This window comes from Elephas maximus, chromosome 20 (genome assembly GCF_024166365.1).
Source record: "Elephas maximus indicus isolate mEleMax1 chromosome 20, mEleMax1 primary haplotype, whole genome shotgun sequence".
NCBI lineage: Eukaryota > Metazoa > Chordata > Mammalia > Proboscidea > Elephantidae > Elephas > Elephas maximus.
In genome coordinates, this window is record NC_064838.1 from 47,209,404 (window position 1) to 47,230,210 (window position 20,807).

At 47.4% G+C, this 20,807-nt stretch overlaps 1 protein-coding gene across 7 annotated transcripts in view; it reads right to left on the reverse strand.

Annotated features, from left to right (window-relative positions):
- CCDC13 (coiled-coil domain containing 13) overlaps positions 1 to 20,807 on the reverse strand; it is a 56,941-nt gene that overhangs the window by 28,468 nt on the left and 7,666 nt on the right. For 6 of the 7 annotated variants that reach the window (XR_007514505.1, XR_007514506.1, XM_049863462.1 and 3 more), the window contains exons 2-7: positions 18,192 to 18,418; positions 15,113 to 15,261; positions 11,924 to 12,066; positions 10,205 to 10,294; positions 4,913 to 5,029; positions 3,602 to 3,706 (exon numbers count right to left, since the gene is read on the reverse strand). Coding sequence is in view for 5 of the 7 variants with exons in the window: in XM_049863462.1 (XP_049719419.1) it covers positions 3,602 to 3,706; positions 4,913 to 5,029; positions 10,205 to 10,294; positions 11,924 to 12,066; positions 15,113 to 15,261; positions 18,192 to 18,412 (825 nt within the window). In the remaining 2 variants the exon portion in view is untranslated. The remainder of the gene's footprint in view (positions 1 to 3,601; positions 3,707 to 4,912; positions 5,030 to 10,204; positions 10,295 to 11,923; positions 12,067 to 15,112; positions 15,262 to 18,191; positions 18,419 to 20,807) is intronic. The other variant, XM_049863460.1, reaches the window with a different exon arrangement.

The window sequence follows — 20,807 nt, forward strand, 5'->3', positions numbered from 1 at the left end:
CTGCAGTCACAGACTCTGCCCCACAGAGGGGCTGCCCTGAGGTGTGATGGAAGACCCCACTAGACTGAGTATCAAACCACTGTTACAGGTGGTTATGGGAGTCCCATATGCGAGGGACAGACAGGGAGGAATCTGAGTTAGGATTTTGCGTAAAACAGGGAAGAGACTCAGAGAGGTTTAGCTTAGAAAAGAGAAATTTTAAGGTAAATGAGAAAAATCACCCTACTTCTAAAGGACCGTTTGAGGCCGAGAGCCAGGCTTGTGGCCTCCAGGAATCTGTGAGGGAAAGGGTAGAACGTCTCAGTACAAGGAAGTACTCTCTAACAGCTGGACCACCTTAGACTAGGTGGGCTCATCAGGAGGCAACAGGTTCCTGGTCACCTGTAGGAAATGTCACAGAGGAAGGCAGGATTTGGAAGCTGAGAGGCTGGCTCAAAGCCTCACTGGCTATGTGACTGCACAAGTTACTTCTCTGAATATCAGTTCTCTCATCTATAAAACGGGCCCAAGGGTACACCCTACATAAGGTGGTCACGGGGATTCAGTGAGATAAGGCAGGGTATCCCAAACTTGCCTGAGCCAGGGAATCCTCCAAGATACTTCTTAAAATGACAAATCTTGGGGCTCACCCCAGACCAACAAATCAGAGCTCCAGGGGAAGGGCCAGGGAATCTGTATTTTTAACAAGTGCTATGGAACAAGGGGATACTAATTGGTTTAAAGTCAGGAAAGGTGTGCGTCAGGGCTGTATTCTTTCACCATACCTATTCAATCTGTATGCTGAGCAAATAATCTGAGAAGCTGGACTATATGAAGAATGGGGCATCAGGATTGGAGGAAGACTCGTTAACAACCTGCGTTATGCAGATGACACAACCTTGCTTGCTGAAAGTGAAGAGGACTTGAAGCACTTACTAATGAAGATCAAAGACCACAGCCTTCAGTATGGATTGCACCTCAACATAAAGAAAACAAAAATCCTTCACAACTTGACCAATGAGCAACATCATGATAAATGGAGAAAAGATTGAAGTTGTCAAGGATTTCATTTTACTTGGATCCACAATCAACAGCCATGGAAGCAGCAGTCACGAAATCAAAAGACCCACTGCATTGGGTAAATCTGCTGCAAAGGACCTCTTTAAAGTATTGAAGAGCAAAGATGTCACCTTGAAGACTCAGGTGCACTTGACCCAAGCCATGGTATTTTCAGTCGCATCATATGCATGTGAAAGCTGGACAATGAATAAGCAAGACTGAAGAAGAACTGACACCTTTGAACTGTGGTGTTGGTGAAGAATATTGAATATACCATGGACTGCCAAAAGAATGAGCAAATTTGTCTTAGAAGAAGTACAGCCAGAATGCTCCTTAGAAGCAAGGATGGCGAGACTGCGTCTTACATATTTTGGACATGTTGTCAGGAGGGATCAGTCCCTGGAGAAGGACATCATGCTTGGCAGAGTACAGGGTCAGTGGAAAAGAGGAAGACCCTCAATGAGGTGGACTGACACAGTGGCTGCAACAACGAGCCCAAGCATAATGATGATTGTAAGGATGGCGCAGGACCGGGCAGAGTTTTGTTCTGTTGTGTGTAAGGTTGCTATGAGTCGGAACCAACTCGACAGCACCTAACAACAACAATGGATTATCTCTAGGATTAGGTAACTTTGAGAAACCCCTAGATGGCCCAGGTGAAGCCCCTGGCATGTGTCACGGATTGAATTATGTCCCCCCCAAAATGTGTGTATTAACTTGGTTAGGCCATGATTCCCAGTATTCTGCGGTTGTCCTCCATTTTATGATTGTAATTTTATGTTAAAGAGGATTAGGGTGGGATTGTAATGCCACCCTTACCGAGGCCACATCCCTGGTCCAAAGCAAAGGGAGTTTCCCAGGGGTGTGGCCTGTACCACCTGTTATCTCGCAAGAGATAAAAGGAAAGGGAGGCAAGCAGAGAGTGGGGGACCTCATACCACCAAGAAAGCAGCACCAGGAACAAAGCGCGTCCTTTGGACACGGGGTCCCTGCGCCTGAGAAGCTCCTTGACCAAGGAAAGATTAAGGACAAGGACCTTCCTCCAGAGCCAACAGAAAGAGAAAGTCTTTCCCTGGAGCTGACGCCCTGAATTTGGACTTGTAACCTACTAGACGGGGACAGAATAAATTTCTCTTTGTTAAAGCCATCCACATGTGGTATCTGTTATGGCAGCACTAGATGACTAAGACAGCATGGATCTTGGCACATATGGGCATGTGGCAGGTAAACATCATCCCACAAATCCATGGTTTCATCAGACTGGGATTGAAGCAGATAACTCCTAGGGCCCTTCTAACCTTGGTTCCCATGTTGACCCAACCAAATGATGGAGCAAAGTTGGGGAAACTTGAGCCAGGAAAGGAGGCAAAATCCACCAGCATCACTGGCAAACGAGGCAGCATTGCTTGGAAAGCACATGCCAGTGCCCTCGTGTGGCTTTGTGTGGTAACTTCATGTAAGTGTTAACACAGTATTTTAATTTTTTATTTATATACCTTAACAGCAGTAACAATAATAACTAATTTGTTGAGTACTTACTATGGCCAGGTACTTTCCATGTATTACTTCACTTAATTTTACAACAACCCTGCAAGGAAGGTATTATCTCCGTTTACAGGACAGGAAGCTGAGGCATAGATAGATGAAGTAATTTGCCCAAGGTCACAAGCTATGAACCGTGACAGAGACCAGACTCAAACTCACGTCTCTTGAACCCTAAGGCCACACACTCATCATCAATTACAGCTTTTTAGAGGTTTTTTTCCCCCCTTCATGTTGGCTTCAAGGAGCCCATAGGAGACCCTGAGGAGTAAAAGCCACCCAGGAACTGTGACCCTCAAGTCCCTGGGAATGAAGGGGACACTCTTGGCAAATACTGGAAGTCACACATCTATTCATGTGTTTCTCAGTTTGAAGGCAAAAAGGAAAATAACTACAGTGAACCTATGTCACTGTGCTGAGCCCCTGACACACACTGAGTCATTCAGTCCTTCCAACCACCCCACTATCATCACTCCCATCATACAGATGAGAGAACTGAGGCTCAGAGAGATGAAGTAACTTGCCCAAGGCTACCCAGCTGCTGAGCAGAGGGCTGGGATTTGAATCCAAGCAGTCTGGCTCTAGGTATGCTCCAAAATGTTCAGAAAACGAAGAGGAAGGCAGGCTAAGTTTTTACTGGGTATTTAAACTTTCAAAAGACTGGGAGCATCTGGACCAAACTGCTTGGAAAAAGCCTACAATTCCAACAGTCACGCAAACTGACATGAGCTAGGAAAAAATATGTCTGGAGTAAAATAAATCAAACCAGAGGCGCTGGCATTTGTGAAGCGCTAAGAGCAGTGCCTCGTGTGTGCTGTTATGTAAGTGCTTGTTCATTAAATAGCAAATTAAAATCAGGCTGGTCAGGCAGATGTACAACAGCAGCCTAGGAGCGTGCTTTACAGTACTAAAGACCTTCTTTTGGGTCCCTGTGCTTAAGGCTTTCAGGTGGGTCAGTGCGGGTCTTTCTGGGGCATCTCAAACCCTTTGTTCAGGGCCAGGAGTCTGCTGACTCGCTCACCTTGCTCTGCAAAACAAGAATTTGTTGAGCTCGACCACGCCAAGTCCCAGGGGTGGACAGGAGGTGCTGGATGTTCACGTCTTCTCCAACCTCACTGGCCAAGACCTGAAATGAGGCAAGGCCTTCAGTGTGACCAGGAGAAAGGCCTTCAGTGTGACCAGACCCCTAATGCTGCATACAGTTCAGTAGTAATGCAAGGTGCGTGGGGCTCCCCAGAGGGTCCTGCCTCTGCCCACACAGCCTCCCTCTGCTTCGGTGTATGGCATTCAAGGGTCAGTTTACCCCGATCCCTGGGAAAGCAGTAAACCCATTCTCCCTGGCATTTCCTGGACGGTGCTTAGAGCAGCAGAGAGACTGCCCACAATGCCCAGATGGGGCCCCTTGCCCTTGTTATATCCTTGGGATGAGTGAACCACAAAGCCGATCAACACCTGCTTCCTGAACCCATTTGCCAGCCCTGGAGAATCCAGGTAATTGTAGATGATTACAGGAAGCACACCGTCACAGGGCCTCGCTTCAAGTGGCCATCTCTGGGTGCAGCAAGGTGCAGCAAGGAGGAACATCAATTGGGGAAGCGGTGGTTCCAGAAAGGTCCAACTTTGCAGCTGGTGAAGGGCACCACTCAGGTCCTACCTTAAGGCTCTGAGAAATAGCTTGTGACATGGGCCTGGAGCCTGCCACGGAAACCTGATCCTGTGTACCAAGTCTCTGGTGCTTGTTTCCACAATAGAGCACTGTTTCAGAAATCTTGGCTGGTCTGAGTGGTTCCAGCAGGGAAGACAAATGCCAGAGAATTCACTATGTAAATAAAAATAAACAGCAAACCAGCTGGGCCTGCATCCCAAGTCTGAACATTTGCCTTTGAAAGGGGCCTTTAATAAACAAACAACCTATTCATTTTCTAATATCACAGACACACAGCAGAGGGCAGGAGGCAGGTTCCAGCAGGCTCCGAAGAAGGCCAACATACCTTGTTAAGGAGAGACCTGCTGGGGTGCGGGTAGCACACAGAAGGTTTAAAGGACTCTGCCTGGTGGGGGGGGCAGTGTTGACTTAGGGTCCAGAGCAGGGAGGGTACCTCTGGGCACGCATTCAGGGCCCCCTGGGCAGCAAGCGGCCCTGCCCACCAAATGGGTGTCCACCAAGAGCTGGTGGGAAGATGTTAGCAGACCTGGAGCGCGAAGCAGAGCATGCGGTAAGATGCTCCTGGCCGAGCACTTGCTGCTCCTGAATGGAACCCAATGTCCTGGCCGCATGCTCCCCAAGCCCAGCCTAGGCCACACAAGACCTGAGCCATGCTTTCTGGGCTACCTTTTGGGCTACCCTGAGCTCCTGCTTCATGGCCTGGACCTGATTGCGGAGGTCGCTCATCTTCAGGTTTGCAGCCGTCAGCCTGTCCTGCAGGGCCTTCACCTCTGGGCTCTCAGGCTGGTTGGGAAGGAGGGACAGCAGTCACTTGTTGCCTCAACAGTCATAATCATCACAGCCCTCATTTACCCAAGCATGCGCCAGACCCTGTGCTAAAGTGCTTGGCACGGAGTAACTCATTAATCCTCACCAACCCCTGTGAAATAGTTCCATTGTTAGCCCTACTGTACAGATGCAAAACTGAGGCTGGTGGAGGCTGTCTGTTTGGCTCGGGGTACCTGGCTGGTAAGGGCAGTGCCTGGATTTGAATCCTGGCAGTCCAACTCTGGGGTCTGAGCTCTTTGCTCCGTGTTGTGCGCACACACACACATGCACACGCTCATGCCCATGTGCAGAGGCCACAGAGGTGGAGCATCTGGACGAGGCATGTAGGCTCCACATCTCCCAGACACTTCCCGAAGGTGAGCTCACTCTCCTGTGCTCAGAGGCCACCATCACACCAAATCCATCTTGACTCAGAGTAAAGAGGGAACTAGCTCGTTGATCATCCTAACTCAGGGCTTCCCTCTCCAGGGAATAATCAGCTGGGCCTTGGCCTCCCTTTCCTGGCAGCTGCCCACCAAACAAAAATAAGGGCCCAGTCTACTCCCACAAATACTCCATTTCTGTGGCTTGAAGAACCGCAGCCATTATGAAAACTCTGCCTGTTGGTACTCAGCAATGTCATTTAAAAAAATGTTATTGATTTACATTTGGACGTAAATTTTTCTCAAAGATGTTGCCCACTTCTCTGTGCTTAACAGAGGTTCCTGGGCACAAACTCACGGAAGTTTGACATTAAAGGGACCTCCAAATCAGGCCGTTCAAACCCCTTCCATAAAAATTAAAAAAAAAATTTTTTTTTTTTTTATGTGATGAAAATAAGGCCCAGAGATGAAGTAACTTGCCCTTAGGGGTGACAGAAGTGGGATTAGAACCCTGGTTCTTTCCCTGCACTTGCTGGTTCTCCCAATTTCACCTGTTGCTAGTACAACAGAAATTATCATCTCATTGACCCTCATGCTACCAAAACAGCAGGAATGTGTGCTGAGCATCTTGCCAGTCAGTGGTACTGAGACCACCTGGTACTGCCCTAACACAAATTGGGTGGGTGGACTTCCGGGAAGCAGGGTGGGCAGTGCAGTGGCTTTCTGATTTTTCCTTAGCAGTGGTCAACAAGGTCTCATGTGAATACCAGTGTCAAAGGCAGCTCCCAGTGGATGGTGTCCAGGAAATTTCATGGGCCCCAAGGGCCCTAGGTGGTCAAGCTGAAAACCACTGGTCTAGGAAACTAGACCTGAACACATGGTCCAGAACCCCTATCCTGCTCTGGTTTCCTCATCTGTGGAATGGGTGTAAAAATATACCCACTCCTTACTTATCGACACAGATAGGTTTCAAAGACCAAGTTGTTATGTGAAAATCGGCATTACATGAAAATGGAGGATGACTACATCATTTCATAACTGCCAAACCACTGAAACTCATGGTCCAGCCAAGTTGACACATAACCTTAACGATCACAGCCAACATTACTCTCACCTCAGCATTCATTACTGCTGGATGTATGTCATTAATATACAAAATAGTAGGATAGTAGATTGTTTACTATCGTCATAAATGAGAAACGTGGATAGGAAGATAGTCCAGAAGTGAGGAGTGGGTGTACTTCCTTCTCCTGCTTCCTCACAGCACCACCACAAGGCTGAATAAGATAACCAGTGTGAATGGGCTTTGCAAACTGAGAACTTATTAAAAAAAAAAAAAGGTGTATCTTTTTTTTTAGTACGTTTTGTGTGTTCTTCCCTGTTTGGCTGCCTGTCATTCCTTCTCACTGTTGCCGGTCTTTTTCCCCCTGCTAATGTGCTTTCGAAACCCTGGTGGTGTAGTGGTTAAGTCCTATGGCTGCTAACCCAAGGGTCAGCAGTTTGAATCTGCCAGATGCTCCTTGGAAACTCTATGGGACAGTTCTACTCTGTCCTATAGGATCGCTGTGAGTCGGAATTGACTCCACGGCACTGGGCTTGTTTTCTTCTTTTTTTGGTTTAACGTGCTACTTTTTGGGAAGCAGTATCCCAGCCTGTAAGATGTGCAGTGCCGGAAGCCCCACTGGCTCTGACAAGTTGGGGGTGCTGAGAGCGGTGGGAGTGCATGAGCTTGCCATGTGGATACTGGGACCTGCAGCATCTCTTTGGTCTGCTCAGACAGCGGGAGGGGCACAATCCTTGGATCAGATTTGACCTGGATTTAGAACCCAGGTGTAATGGACCGAATTGTGCCCCCCAAAATACGTGTCAACTTGGTTAGGCCATGTGCGGTTGTCCTCCGTTTTATGATTTTTCTTTGTGTTATAAATCATAATCTCCGCCTGTGGTTAAAAGGATTAAGGTAGGATGTAACACTCTTGCTCCGGTCACATCCTGAGCCAATATAAAGGGAGTTTCCCTGGGGTGTGGCCTTCACCACCTTTTATCTTACAAGAGATAAAAAGAAAGGGAAGCAAGCAGAGAGTGGAAGGCCTCATACCACCCAGAGAGCAGTGCCAGGAGCAGAGCGCATTCTTTGGACCCGGGGTTCCTGTGCGAGAAGCTCCTAGTCTCGGGGAAGACTGATGACAAAGACCTTCCTCCAGAGCCAACAGAGAAAAAAAGCCTTCTCCTGGGGCTGAAACCCTGAATTTGGCTTTCTAGCCCTCTGGAGTGTGAGAAAATAAATTTCTCTTTGTTAAAGCCATCCACTTGTGGTATTTCTGTTATAGCAGCACTAGATGACTAAGACATCAGGCCAGTGAGGTCCCCTCACCATGCCTCCGTTTCCCCATCTATAAACGTATGTAATACCAGCCTCAGAGTTCCTGGGTGGTGTAAATGATCCATGCACTCAGCTGCTAACTCAAAGTTTGAAGTTTCAGTGCAGCCAGACAGCACCTTGGAAGAAAGTCCTCGAGATCTATTTTCCAAAAAATCAGCCACTGAAAATCCTATGGAGCACAGTTCTACTCTGACACACACGGGGTCACCCTGAATCAGAATCAACTCGACAGCTGCTGGTTTTTAATACTAACCTCCAGGATACCTATGAGGGTTGACGGGATGATGCATGCAAAGGGTCCTGTCTGGGGCCGGGTTCTGACAGGGGCCACACCGGGTGGCCTAACCAGGCTCAGTGGGCAGCTGGCAAAGGGGGCCAAGGGCCATGTGGTGTTCTCGAGATGGCTGGGGCCCACGTACAGGAGTAGCCATCGCTGCTTCCCCTCTGCCTGTCTCCCCCTGCTCCCCGCACCCAGCAGCTGGGTCAACCCTACCTCCCAGCCATTTTAGAGATGTTTCTGCCCAGAGTGAAATCTCACAGCCTTCGGGGGGACCTGGGTGTGGGCACACATGCCCCCCTCCCACTGCCCCGGCTATTTTCAGTCCACAGGGGGCAATGCCAATGCCTCTCATGCCATAGCCTGCTGGAGCCCCATGCTGAGGGAGGGTGCTTAGCTCCTCTCTGGAATGTGCTTTAGAACCTGGGTTGGAATGTAGTGAGTCTACAGGCCTGAGTGTGACTCAGGCTCGGGCTGCCTTGGTGGGTCTAAGGAGGGTAAACTGCTTTTGTTCTCCCTCTGATCAGAGGCTGCCAGAGAAACATGTTGCACTGATGAGCTGAGACTCGTAGCCCATCACCCACTCCCCGATAACAAACCCCAGGGTCCCTGCAGCCACAGAACCAGGTCAAAACTCCCGCTCCAGCTTGATTCAGGGCCTCCCTCTATGACTCCATCTCAGCTTTTTTGGCTTTTGTTCCCTTTTTCCCTTCATGGGTCCTGGGTTGCAAGCTGACAGTTAAGCAAACTGGACAGGAATACTTAGTGCTTCCTGGCCTCTGTGCCTTTGCTTACACCGTTCCCTGTAGAAGGTCCTGCCCCACCATCCTTCTCCAGCAAGGCCTACCTCAAGGATCCCTCCTCCGTCCGGCCTTCCCGCTGCCTCACATGGAGGGTGTGTACCCTTTGCTGAACTCAGAGCTATCTCTGAAGGCCCTGGCCACGTCCTTCCTTCAATATGTCTGCTTATCTCACCTCCTAGACCAGAAGGCCCGTGGACAGAGGCCCTGTCTTTGATGCCCTATGTCATGGCTCAACAAGTGACTGAACAAGCAGCCTCCTGTCCAGTGAAGCTCTAGGGACATGGAGGTACTCAATGGTCTGGAATAAACCAGGGCATCTTAGCAGTGTCCCTCAGAGCCAGGAGAGGCCCCGGAGAACATTCAGACTAGCCTTTGCCCACGGAAGGGCCCCCTCTACTGTCTCCCAAGGAATGAGACTGGTTTACACAGGACGGACCTTAAGGGAACAGACTGACCCCTGGGTGGACTCAAACCTCCAAACAGAGGCCCATCCCTGTACATGGAGGGCTGATTTTTCTCATCAAGATGACGGTGAGGCTACCTGATTCTGCAGTGTAGATAACAGGGGAGATGGGGCTGGGAAAGAAACACTGATCTGGGAGACCTGAGGCTGGGTTCCCTGTGTCACCAACTGGCCTGGCTGCCCCAAGAAACCCCTGGGATGTTCTCGAGACTCTGATGCTATTTATCTGCCTGGCTTGGGCTCCACATGCCTGGCTGTCCACTGGGTCAGATTGCTTCATTTCACAGAGCTTCAATTCCTGTTTCCTGGGCTTCACCCACTGGTTTAGTAAAACGGAATCTAGGGAACAAGCCCCATTCCAAATAACCAATTTGATGCTGTAGATTTTGAGTTCCATAAAGGGAAGACTCTTTATCATATTGAGCTGGTAGTGAGCTCCCCATCGTTGGGGTAAGGTGGAGGCTGGGTGTCTTCCCTGTGAGGATACTGTAAGGAGAAGTCTTGGCTGAGAGGACACTAGCTGGACTAGGCCTTCTCCCCTAGACCTGAGCTTCTAGGATTACAGGGTCCTCAGGCCCCTCCCACACTCTCTCTTTGGGGACTGAATCAGAGCTAGATCCTCCCTAGCCTCCCCTGGGCATCCTTGGCCTCAGCCAGCAGCTCCGTCACTGTTCCCTGGTCCTCTGCTCTGAGGACATGGCAATGGTGAACAATAAGCACACGGCTCAGGGCCATGGGTTGGGGGCAGCCCTAGGGCAGAGGCAACTGCGTCTGTATGGAGGAGGGGGGCCCAGGCTGGCAGCTGCCTTGGCAGACTCCCCATCACAGAAGAGAATTCATACCAAGGCTCTGTCTCCCATCGGGGTCCTCGGAGGCTTAGCTCCCGCTTCGGCTCCCCCCTGGGCTGGCAGCCTGGCCACAGCTGTCTGCAGCTGAAAAAGCAAATCCTTGCACTTAGTATTTAATTCTGCTTGGCAAATTGTGCAGCCCAAGTGAAGTGGTCTGGAGCCACTGGGTGTGCGGTCTTGGTGGTTTGTCCTTTCAGCCCGCTTTAGGACTGAGTGGATGAATTCCCCTTCACCCACTGCTCTGCGATGGGAGAGGGGTTAATTGATCCACTGCCCCGCTCCCCAACCACAGGGTAAGAGAGGCTCCAGGATTCACTAAAAGCTCCCACTCGTGCTCCAGAGAATGCTTAATAAATGGTAACACTGCAGCCACAGTCTGTCTCCTGGAGTTAGAAAACAGCCTGAGAGAGTAAAGGAATTACAGACGTCAGGTTACAGACCAGGAGACAGGGTCAGAGACACGCAGAAACTTGCCACACAGGCTCATGGCCTCGTGGCTGAGACTGCGGTATACAACCAACTGACCCTTTAATCATCTCCTGATTGTTCTTTACACAAAGGCCTGGCATGACCCGGCCCTCCCAGCTCTCTGACCTCATACTTGCTCCACTCCTGGCCACCCTGGTCTCCTTTCAGGCCCTCTTCTCTACTCTATGCTGGGCCCTCTGCACGGAGGCCCCTCCCCACCTTCCAGGGACCCACTGGGCCTTCTTCTGAGAGGTACTTCCTTAACCCACCCACCCACTGCTCTCCTTTTCCTCGGCCGCGGTTTACAACTATATTACAAATTGGTGCTGGCCTGTCCCCCAGGAAGGGGACAAATTGTCTATTTTGCTAAAATATCTATTTTGTTCCTCACAGCATCCCCAGGGCCTGAGATGGTGCTCAAAACATCTGTTACAGAATCAAGAAGCTCTAATTTTATGCCAAGTATAATGACAAGGTGGGTTTTGGAGGGCAAAGCACTGATTTGCAATCCAGTGCCACCACTCACTGGCTGTGTGACTTGAGAAAGCCTCTGAGTGTCTCCCAGCCTCTGCTCCTCAGCGATATGAGGAGACTTTCCCTCCAGCACGTGGATTCCATTCTAATTCCTAAGGGCCATGGACCACTTGGCTGTGTCCTTGCCTAGAGGGCTTTGTGATCAGCTTGGGAGGGCTGGTGGTCCCAAAAAGGAGAAGATGGACAACAGCGGAACCCTGACTGAGGGGTTGTTCCTGCCTCTAGCTTCAAGATAGCAAGGATCCCTGTTCACTCAATTACAGTAACTTTGCTTTTATTTGCTTAATTTATTTAGCAAACGTTCATCCAGTGCTTACTACGTGCCAGGTACTGGTCTTTTAATCCTCACAAACTCTTGAGGTGAGTACTACTAATACTGTCATGTGACAGAGGAGGAAACTGAGGCACAGAGAGTTTATAATTTGCTCGAAGTCACAAAGAAAGTCAGTGGCAGAGCTGAGATTCACACACAGACAGTCGGGCTCCAGGTTCGTGCCCTTAACCAGGTTGCCTCTCAGTGACCTGTGTCCCCCTTGCTTCCTGACACACTTCCCCCTCTCAGAACATGACAAAGGCCCAGGAACTCATTGTAAGCACTGGTCCACAACCCTTCAGAAGCACCCAAGGTATCTACATGTGGCTCCATCTCTGGAGGAGTGGCCTAGGCATTGAGAGTCCCCTCCAGAGGCAGGAATGGACAAGGCCCCTCACGTCCCGCTCCAGCTCCTGGACACGATTGCTCAGCTGCTTCACTCTGGTTTTCGCGCCCTCCGACTCTGCCATCAGCACCCGGTTCTTTTTGGACAGCTCGACGATTTTGGTGGCGACCATATCCCCGGCCACACCGGCTGTCCCTAAAATGAGGGAAATGGTGAGGTTAATTAAACACACAGGTCTGCTCGTCAGACTCATGCCACGTCACCAACAGCACCAGGCTTTAGCAGTTACAGCTGCTTGGCGTGAATGCGCTCAAAAGGGTGGAGGCTCAGGTGAGTCGCCACATGCCCAGGAGCCGAGACCCATCTCCAGTGAGTGAAAATTCAGGATGTTCTAAGACAATGCAGTCAGAAAGGAGCATTTTAATTCTGTGGGGACAGGTTTACTGCTCCAGTTCTTCAAGCCATCCCCAGCGATAGGATGATACAGCCACCACCTATGCCCTGGAACTTTGCTGTGCCTTCTGGTGAGCAGGGTGCAGTCTCCTCTACCCCTCAATGCCTGCCTGACTTGGGGCTCAGCTAGAGTTTTGGCCAACATTCACCCAGTATTCCTGTCCCTTCCTGGCTTCTCATCTTTGCTATTCGGCACGTGTTGCCCATTTGGTTTCATACACTTGGTTGAACTAAGAAGCACGTTCCACGTGTGTGTTATTGTTTGTTTTATAGGACCATCTAATCTTTGGCTAAAAAGCAGACTTGTGGAGTAGCTTCAGTTTTGAGTTGCAGGGTGTCTGGGGGCCACAGTCTCTGGGTTTCCTCCAGTCTCTGTCAGACCAGTAAGTCAGGTCTTTTTTTTATGAATTCGAATTTTGTTCTACATTTTTCTCCTGCTCTGTCAGGAACCTTCTACTGTGATCCCTGTCGGAGCAGTCAGCGGCGGTAGCCAGGCACCACCTAGTTCTTCTGGGCTTAGGCCAGGGAAGGCTGTGATTCATGTGGTCCATTAGTCCTCTGGATTAATATTTTCTTTGTGTCTTTGGTTTTCTTCATTCTCCTTTGCTCCAGATGAGATGGGACCAACAGACGCATCTTAGATGGTCACTCACAAGATTTTAAGATCTCAGACACTACTCCCCAAAGTAGGACGTAGAATATCTTCCTTCTGGACTATGTTACGCCAATTGACCTAGATGTCCCCTAAGACCATCTCAAGCCCTCAGCCCCAGGAACTCAGTCCCTCAAGGTGTTTGGATGTGTCTAGGAAGCTTCTATGACTTTGCCTTGGTCAAGTTGTGCTAACTTTCCTTATATTGTGTGTTGTCTTCCCCTTCACCAAAGTTGACACTGGTCTACTATCTACTTAGTGATTTCCCCTCGTCACCCCTCCACTCCCTCGTAACCATGAAAGTTTTTTTTTTCTGCTTGTAAACCTTCCCTTGGTTTTTTATAATAGTGGTCTCATACAGTCTTTGCCCTTTTGTGATTGACTTATTTCACTCAGCATAATGCCCTCCAGATTCATCCATTTGGGAGATGTTTCCCAGATTCATCATTGTTCTTTATTGTTGCATATATTCCATTTTGTGTATGTACCATAATTTGTTTATCCATTCATCTGTTGATAGACACTTAGGTTGTTTCCTTCTTTTTACCATTGTGGCTAATGTTGCAATTAACATGGGCGTGCATATATCTATGCGTGTGACGGCTCTTATTTCCCTAGGATATGTTACTAGGAGTGGGATTGCTGGATCATACGGTATTCCTGTTTCTAGCTTTTTAAGGAGGTGCCATATCATTCTCCATAGTGGTTGTACCATTTTATATTTCCACCAGCAGTGCATAAGAGTTCCAATCACCCCACAACCTTTCCAATATGTGTTATTTTCTATTTTTTTGAATAGCGCCAGTCATGTCGGGGTAACATGGTATCTCATTGTAGTTTTGATATGCATTTCCCTAATGGATAACAATCGCAAGCATTTCCTCATGTGTCTGTTAGCTACCTGAATGTCTTCTTTGTGAAGTGTCTGTTTATACCCTTCGCCTATTTTTCAATTGGGTTATTTGTCTTTTTGTTGTTGAGATGTTGAAGTATTTGACAGATTTTCGAGATTAGATCTTTGTCAGATATGTTGTAGCCAAATTTTTCTTCCCATCTGTAGTTTCCCTTTTTCAGACTTACTTTTCAACATGACCTTGATTCATCTCAGAACAAGACTAAGGGTAACAACTGGTGGATAGCAAAACAAAAGCACTGACACTTTTCAAATCAACTCAGTCCAGACTTGAGGCTGCTAGGCAGCAAGCTGAGTGACAAGGAATGGCTGCCCTTGGCACCCTCGTGTCTGCTGATGAGGATAAGTACGTATTAAAAGAAGGGGCTCAGAATGGTCTAGAGTCCTGGGGTATCTAGAGGGAGGCAGGCATTATTTAGCACAGAGATGGCACACTTGGCTCTCTTGCTCCTTTAATAGGGGATGTGGGGCAAAAATAGACATTATAAGATCACTGGGAAAATCGTTTACTTTAGCAGTCACAGAAATGCAAATTCAGCAGAGGTTCTGGTTCTGGTCAACAGTACAAAGAGAAGAGCCCAATCAGGGCCAAGGTTACCACCAGACACCATAGGTCTGGCACATAGCCACAGAGCCAACATCTAGTACAGTGTGCAGGGCCAAGGCAATCTCAGGCCCATAAAGCCAAGGTCCCCACTGAAAGAACCAAGGTCCAGCCCAGACTTACAAGGTCAAGGTCCAGCCTAGACCCTGCTGAGAGTGGCTGGGGCCTAGGAAGTCCTCCTGCAACAGCCAACCTCCCTGTCCATCCCTCTGAAGCAACAACAGCAGGTGCTGTAGAGTAAATGTCCACTTCTACTGGGGCTTTACCCTTATGACACAATGCCTGAGCCAAGCACCAAGGTGAAATGGATCCTGCTGGCCCACCCAACATGTTGTGAGCATCTCAGAGAACCCTTGTCATGGGTCCCTGCTGGGTCCCCAGCATTGCCTGGATGCTTGCCTGCTGCCCTGAGGTTCCTTGCACTCCCATTCCCTGGTGTGGGGGCCTCCCTGGGCCTTCTGTCTCCTTCTACCCCTCCCTTGTTGTCAGGACCTATCTGGACAAACCTGATCACAACTGGCCCTTGGCACTCACTCTGGGGCACCTGCCCTCTGGAATTTGCTGTCCGTCTGCCACGTGGACTCTTGGGCAGGGAAATGGGTCAGGCCGTCATAACTACCTGTGAAGGCAAATCTGTCCTCTTCTATTTTCTTTTTGAGGTGTTTGATTTCAAAGTCCCGTTCTTTCAGCAGCTTATGCAATCTTCCATTCTCATCTGCTGTTTCTCTGAGCTGATCTCGAAGCTGTGCAATCTCATCTTCGAGCACCCTACAAGGCAAAGGCAGAGTTAACTGCCCCTTCACAGGGTCCCACGGGCAGGGGTCCGGCCTCTACTGCCCAGGGTTGTTGTGCCTGGATTGGACACTAGGTGGGGACAAGAATGGGTCTGTACAAAACAGGAAGGAGAAATTAACGTCAATGAGCAGATTTTAACACATCATTCTCAGAACTGAGTGATTAAGAGCGTACACCTGTGTGCACGTGCGCACGCGCGCGCACACCCACACACAGAAAGGAGAAAGAGGGTTTGAATAACATTGTTTACCAGCTGCATTCATCAGAGAGCTATATAAAACCCTCCGCTGAGAGAATTCATACTCCTTTCAAGCAACTAGGGAATATGTATAAAAACGTATTACATTTTAGGCTACAAAGGCAGTCTGGGCAAATTCCAAACAGCAAACATCACACGGACCATTTTCTCTAATGGCAATTGATTAAAATTATAAATCAATACTAAAAGCAAAAATAAATAAATAAACCCCCAAACCTACCATACGTTTGGAACTAAAAACACACACACACACACACACACACACACACACTTCTAAATTACTTATGGGTTAAGAAGAAAGAGTAATGTATATCATGAGGTACTTACAACTGCATGACAGCAGAAGCAATATATAGCAAAACTGGAGGGATGTTGCTAAAGCAGTACTTAGAAGGAAATTCAGTCTTAAACGTATGTATTAAAAGACCAAATAGGAATTTTCTAAGCCTTAAATTGAGGCGAAGCCTCTAGATCGCAGGTAAACCCAAGGGGAAATCAGAACAGGTGGTTGGTTTTGTGTGTTACAAATTGTTCTGCAAGGCTCTTTCCAGAACTTTTAAACGCTTCTATCGTTTTTTTATCGTTACACACAGCATAGGACCCCATAGAGACAGTTGCACAAGAAGTAAATAAGTGATAGAAATTATAGGCCCAAACCAAACCCAAGTTGCTGTTGAGTCGATTCCAATTCATAGTGATGCTATAAGACAGCATAGAACTGCCCCATGGGGTTTCCAAGGAGAGGCTGCTGGATTCAAACTGCTGACCTTTTGGTTAGCAGCCAAATGCTTAACCACTGCACCACCATGGCTCCATAGGCCCAAGGTGATAGTAATTATTACTACTATTACTATTATCCTAGCAATGGCTTGAGTCTCCACCAATTCATTTCCCCGATTTGGAGAAAGATCATTTGGAAATGGGTCTGGGGTTAATTTAGAGCTAGTGATTAGGAGGCAAAATGAATTTTTCAATTATCGAGAAATCTTTATTTCTTTCCCAATTAACTTTTTTTTTTTTATTAGAATATTAAAAAAAAATTGGGAAACCATACGTGGTGAAATAGCTTCCTTTGTGTACCTTCTGCCTTGGTCTTTGAAAAAACAGCTTGAGAGATTTTTTTCCCCTAATCCTTGAGGATTTACCTTTGCCCTAGTTTTCTATCCTAGAGGGTTTGTTACTTTTGTCCAGGTTGATTGACATTTCCTGGATAAACTGCGAACAATTTGTGATTTGATACTTTTTGCCTGGTCCTGGGCTGTAGGCTGCCCTGTGATTGGTGTGCACCTTGCAGGGACTGGTCAGTAGACTATGCAAATGAAGAGTCTATAGCCTACTGAGACAGGATTAGTCAGCTCGCGGCCCAAGTCCATGCCTTGAAACTGAGTTGTGTATGTAAACAGCCAACCCCACAGGTTTTTCAGACAGAAAGAAGCAGGAAGAGAAGCAGAAGGAAGAGAGAAGCTGAGAGAGGAGGTGAGGAACTTCCTAAAAGAGCTGTAACATGGGTCAAGAGCTGTAATACTGAAGACAGCTATACCAGACAGCAGGGCCAAGAGAAGCCTGTCCTGAGGGAGCTGAGAGCAGGCCTTTACTCAGGGGACTGAGAGGAGGCCTGCACAGCTGAGAGGAGCTGAGAGAGCTGCCCTGCACTGAAGGGAGACTTAGCCAACATGCTTCCTAATCCTGATCCGGACTTGTACCCTGTTACTTCTTTAATAAAGCACTTAACTGTAAGTATGGTCTGTGAGTTTTGTGTGGCCGTTGCAATGAAATATCAAACACAGAAGAGAAGTAGAAAGTGCTGTGGGGACAGCTAGTATTAGAATTGGTAAAAAGGTTGCAGGGTGGAGGTAGGTCTGACCTCCACCTCATAGGGGTCAGCATTGGGCTGATCTTGATTTGCATTATCCCCCCTGAAGTTAGACAGGTTCTGATGCTACTACTACTACTAGTACTAGTCCCATTTCGCACCATAAAAAGCAGAATTTAAAGATGGAGAAAGTAGAATCTGGGTGAAACTAGAAGCAAAAAAAAAAAAAAAAAGGGTCAGTTAACTTTTGACTTTAGGGAATTTTGTATCAAAACAGATTCCTGCTTCTAATAACCAGTAGAAATCCATATGCATCTGTGTAACATTGTCAAATTTAGAGCAAACAGAGAAAATTCTGGACTCCCTCAAACTTTTCACCAACTGTAAAAAAGCAAGGAATTTACCAAGAGCTTCTTTAGGACAGGATGTGTTTACGTGTTATGTGTTATGTGTCAGGAAAGGGACATTGGCATGGGAGAATGATCCCAGATGAGATTTGGAGCAATGGTCACAATGAGTCAGCAGAGTCAGCCAACCAGCTCCTCAGAAACTCAAGTACAGTTTTCATGAGAGAGACTGCAAAAGAAATTCAAGTGAATGAATAATACCTTAATGAGTTTCAAATTTTCTGTTTGACTCTAAATGGTTTATAAATACATTTCACATCAAATTATGTGACATTCCATTGGATATGAGTCTTCAATAACAAGCTCTATGTCTCAACATATAAACACACATCTAGTTAACCCAATTGCTGAAGGAAGTCAGCAATCATCTCTCCCTCCCTTTCCCCACCTTACTGCAGTGCCCCAGGGAGAGTTCAAATTTTACCTCTTCTCAAAGCTGTCTTTTGAGTGTTGCTCCCCTGTGTGGAGGAGACTGAATTTGTCAGAGATCTCTAGTAGCTCTTCTTGGTCATTGTCTTTGCTTTGGAGACTCAGTTCTTTCTCCTTTCTTTTCTCCATCTGCTTCTGTAGCCTTTTCTGCTGCATCTCCTGCAGCATCTTGAACTGGAGCCGCAAGGTGTCCTGTGAGCCTGTATCTGCTGCCATCTTGCCCTAGGAGTCAAAAAGGCAGCTTGAGCTCATGCAAATTCCACAAAGTACCCATTTCCCAGGAGTGCTCAGCGCATATCCAAACCAAAAAAAAAAAAAAACAAAAACAAACCCACTGCCGTCGAGTCGATTCCGACTCATAGCGACCCTATAATAGAACAGAGTAGAACTGCCCCATAGAGTTTCCAAGGAGTGCCTGGCAGATTCAAACTGCCGACCTTTTGGTTAGCAGCCGCAGCTTTTAACCACTACATCATGAGGGCTTCCAAGCACATATCCAGCCCTGTCTAAAGACCCCAACCCTGAGGTTTCCTGCTTAACTTCGTATGCATGTCCATGTGGAAGCTCAGAAGCCCCACCTTCACCTCCAATCCCTTGAAAGCCAAAGCTGAACTGAGCATTCTCCCCCAGCCCTGAACGTGCCACCAGACTGCAAGTGGCATCAGAAAAACTCCCATCATTCAGCCTCAACATTTGACTCTTTCCTATCCCTTACAGTGGCTCTCACCCTGGCTGAACACCAGAATTGCCTAGGAGCTCCTAAAAAGTAAGAATGCCTGGGCCCATCGCCAGACCAATTAAATCTCAATTTCTAGGAATGGGGCCCAGGCATCATTGATTTTTTTTCCTTTTTAAGCTGAGGTATAATTTACATAAAGTGCATAAATGCTGAGTGTACAGCTCAATGAATTTTTACATAGGTAGACAGCCCTGTGGTGACCACCCAGATTAAGGTATAGGGCAGCACTAGTCTCTGAGCAGGCTACCTTTTGCCCCCTCCAGTTAACTGTCCTCCAAAGTAACCATTATTCTGACCTCCACCATTGAAGATAGGTTTTGTCTATTTTCTTTTTAACCATCTGTATTGAAAATATAACTTACATACAATAAAATACACCGATTTTATGTGTACAAATGAGTTTTGGCAAATGCATATGCCTGTGTGAACTACTACCACCATCATGATATAGAACACTTCCACAACCCCCAAAAGTTCCTTTTTATCCCTTTACAGTCAATTTTCCTGCCAACCAAATCCCAGGCAACCTCTGATCTACTTTCAGTCACTGTAGTTTTGACTTTTTTAGAATTTCATGTAACTAGGCAATTGGTTCTGTCATGGATTCAATTGTGTCCCCCCCAAACATCTTTCAACTTAGCTGGGCCATGATTAGTATTGTGTGACTGTCCACAATTTTATCGGATTGTCCATCATTTTCTGTGATTTTCCTATATGTTGTTAATCCTATCACTACGATGTAATAAGATGGATTAGCAGCAGTCATACTGATGATGTCTACAACATTAGATAGTGTCCTAAGCCAATCTCTTTTGAGATATTAAAAAAACAGAAGCGAGCAGAGAGACATGGGGACCTCATACCACCAAGAAAGCAGCGCCAGGAGCAGAGAACATCCTTTGAACACGAGGTTCCTGCACTGAGATGCTCCCAGACCAAGGGAAGACTGATGACAAGGACCCTCCTCCAGAGCCAAAAGAGAGAAAGCCCTTCCCTGGAGCCGGCGCCCAGAATTAGAACTTCTAGCCTACTGGGCTGTGAAAGAATAAACTTCTCTTTGTTAAAGCCATCCACTTGTGGTATTTCTGTTATAGCAACACTGGAGGACTAAGACAGGCTCCCATAAACATGGCAGCCTAGGAAACCCTATGGGACAATTCTACTGTCACATGGCGTCACCATGAGTCAGAATCCACTCAATGCCCAACAACAACAAAATTGTTTTCAGAGTGGCTGTACCATTTAACATTCCTACACGCAATTCATTGGACACGCGATTCACGAATGTTCCAGTTGCTCTACATCCTTGCTAACTCTTGGTATGGTCAGCCTAAATTTTAGCCATTCTTATGGGTATGAAGGAGCCCTGGTGGCACAGTAGTTAAGTGCACAGCTGCTAACCAAAGAGTTGGCAGTTCAAAAACAGTGGCCCCATGGGAGAAAGATGTGGTAGTAGGCTTCCATAAAGATTACACCCTTGGAAACCCTGTGGGGCAGTCCTACCCTATCCTATGGCATCCTATATAGGGTCCTATATAGACTCAGCGGCAGTGGGTTTGGTTTTGGTTCTGGTGGCTAAGTAACAGTATCTCATTGTGGTTTTAATTTGCATTTCCTTGATGACTCATTATGTTGAGCATCTTTTCATGTGCTTATTGGTCATTTGTACATCTTTTTTTGTGAAGTGTCTGTTCACGTTTATTGCCTATTTAAAAATTGTGTTTGTCTCATTCTTATGGAACCGTCAGAGTTCTTCACACCCACTAGGATGGCTATCATCAGGGACACAAGAAATAAAGCAAGTGTCGGTGAGGATGTAGAGAAATTGGTACCCTTGTCCATGGCTAGTAGATACATAAAATGGGTCGGCCA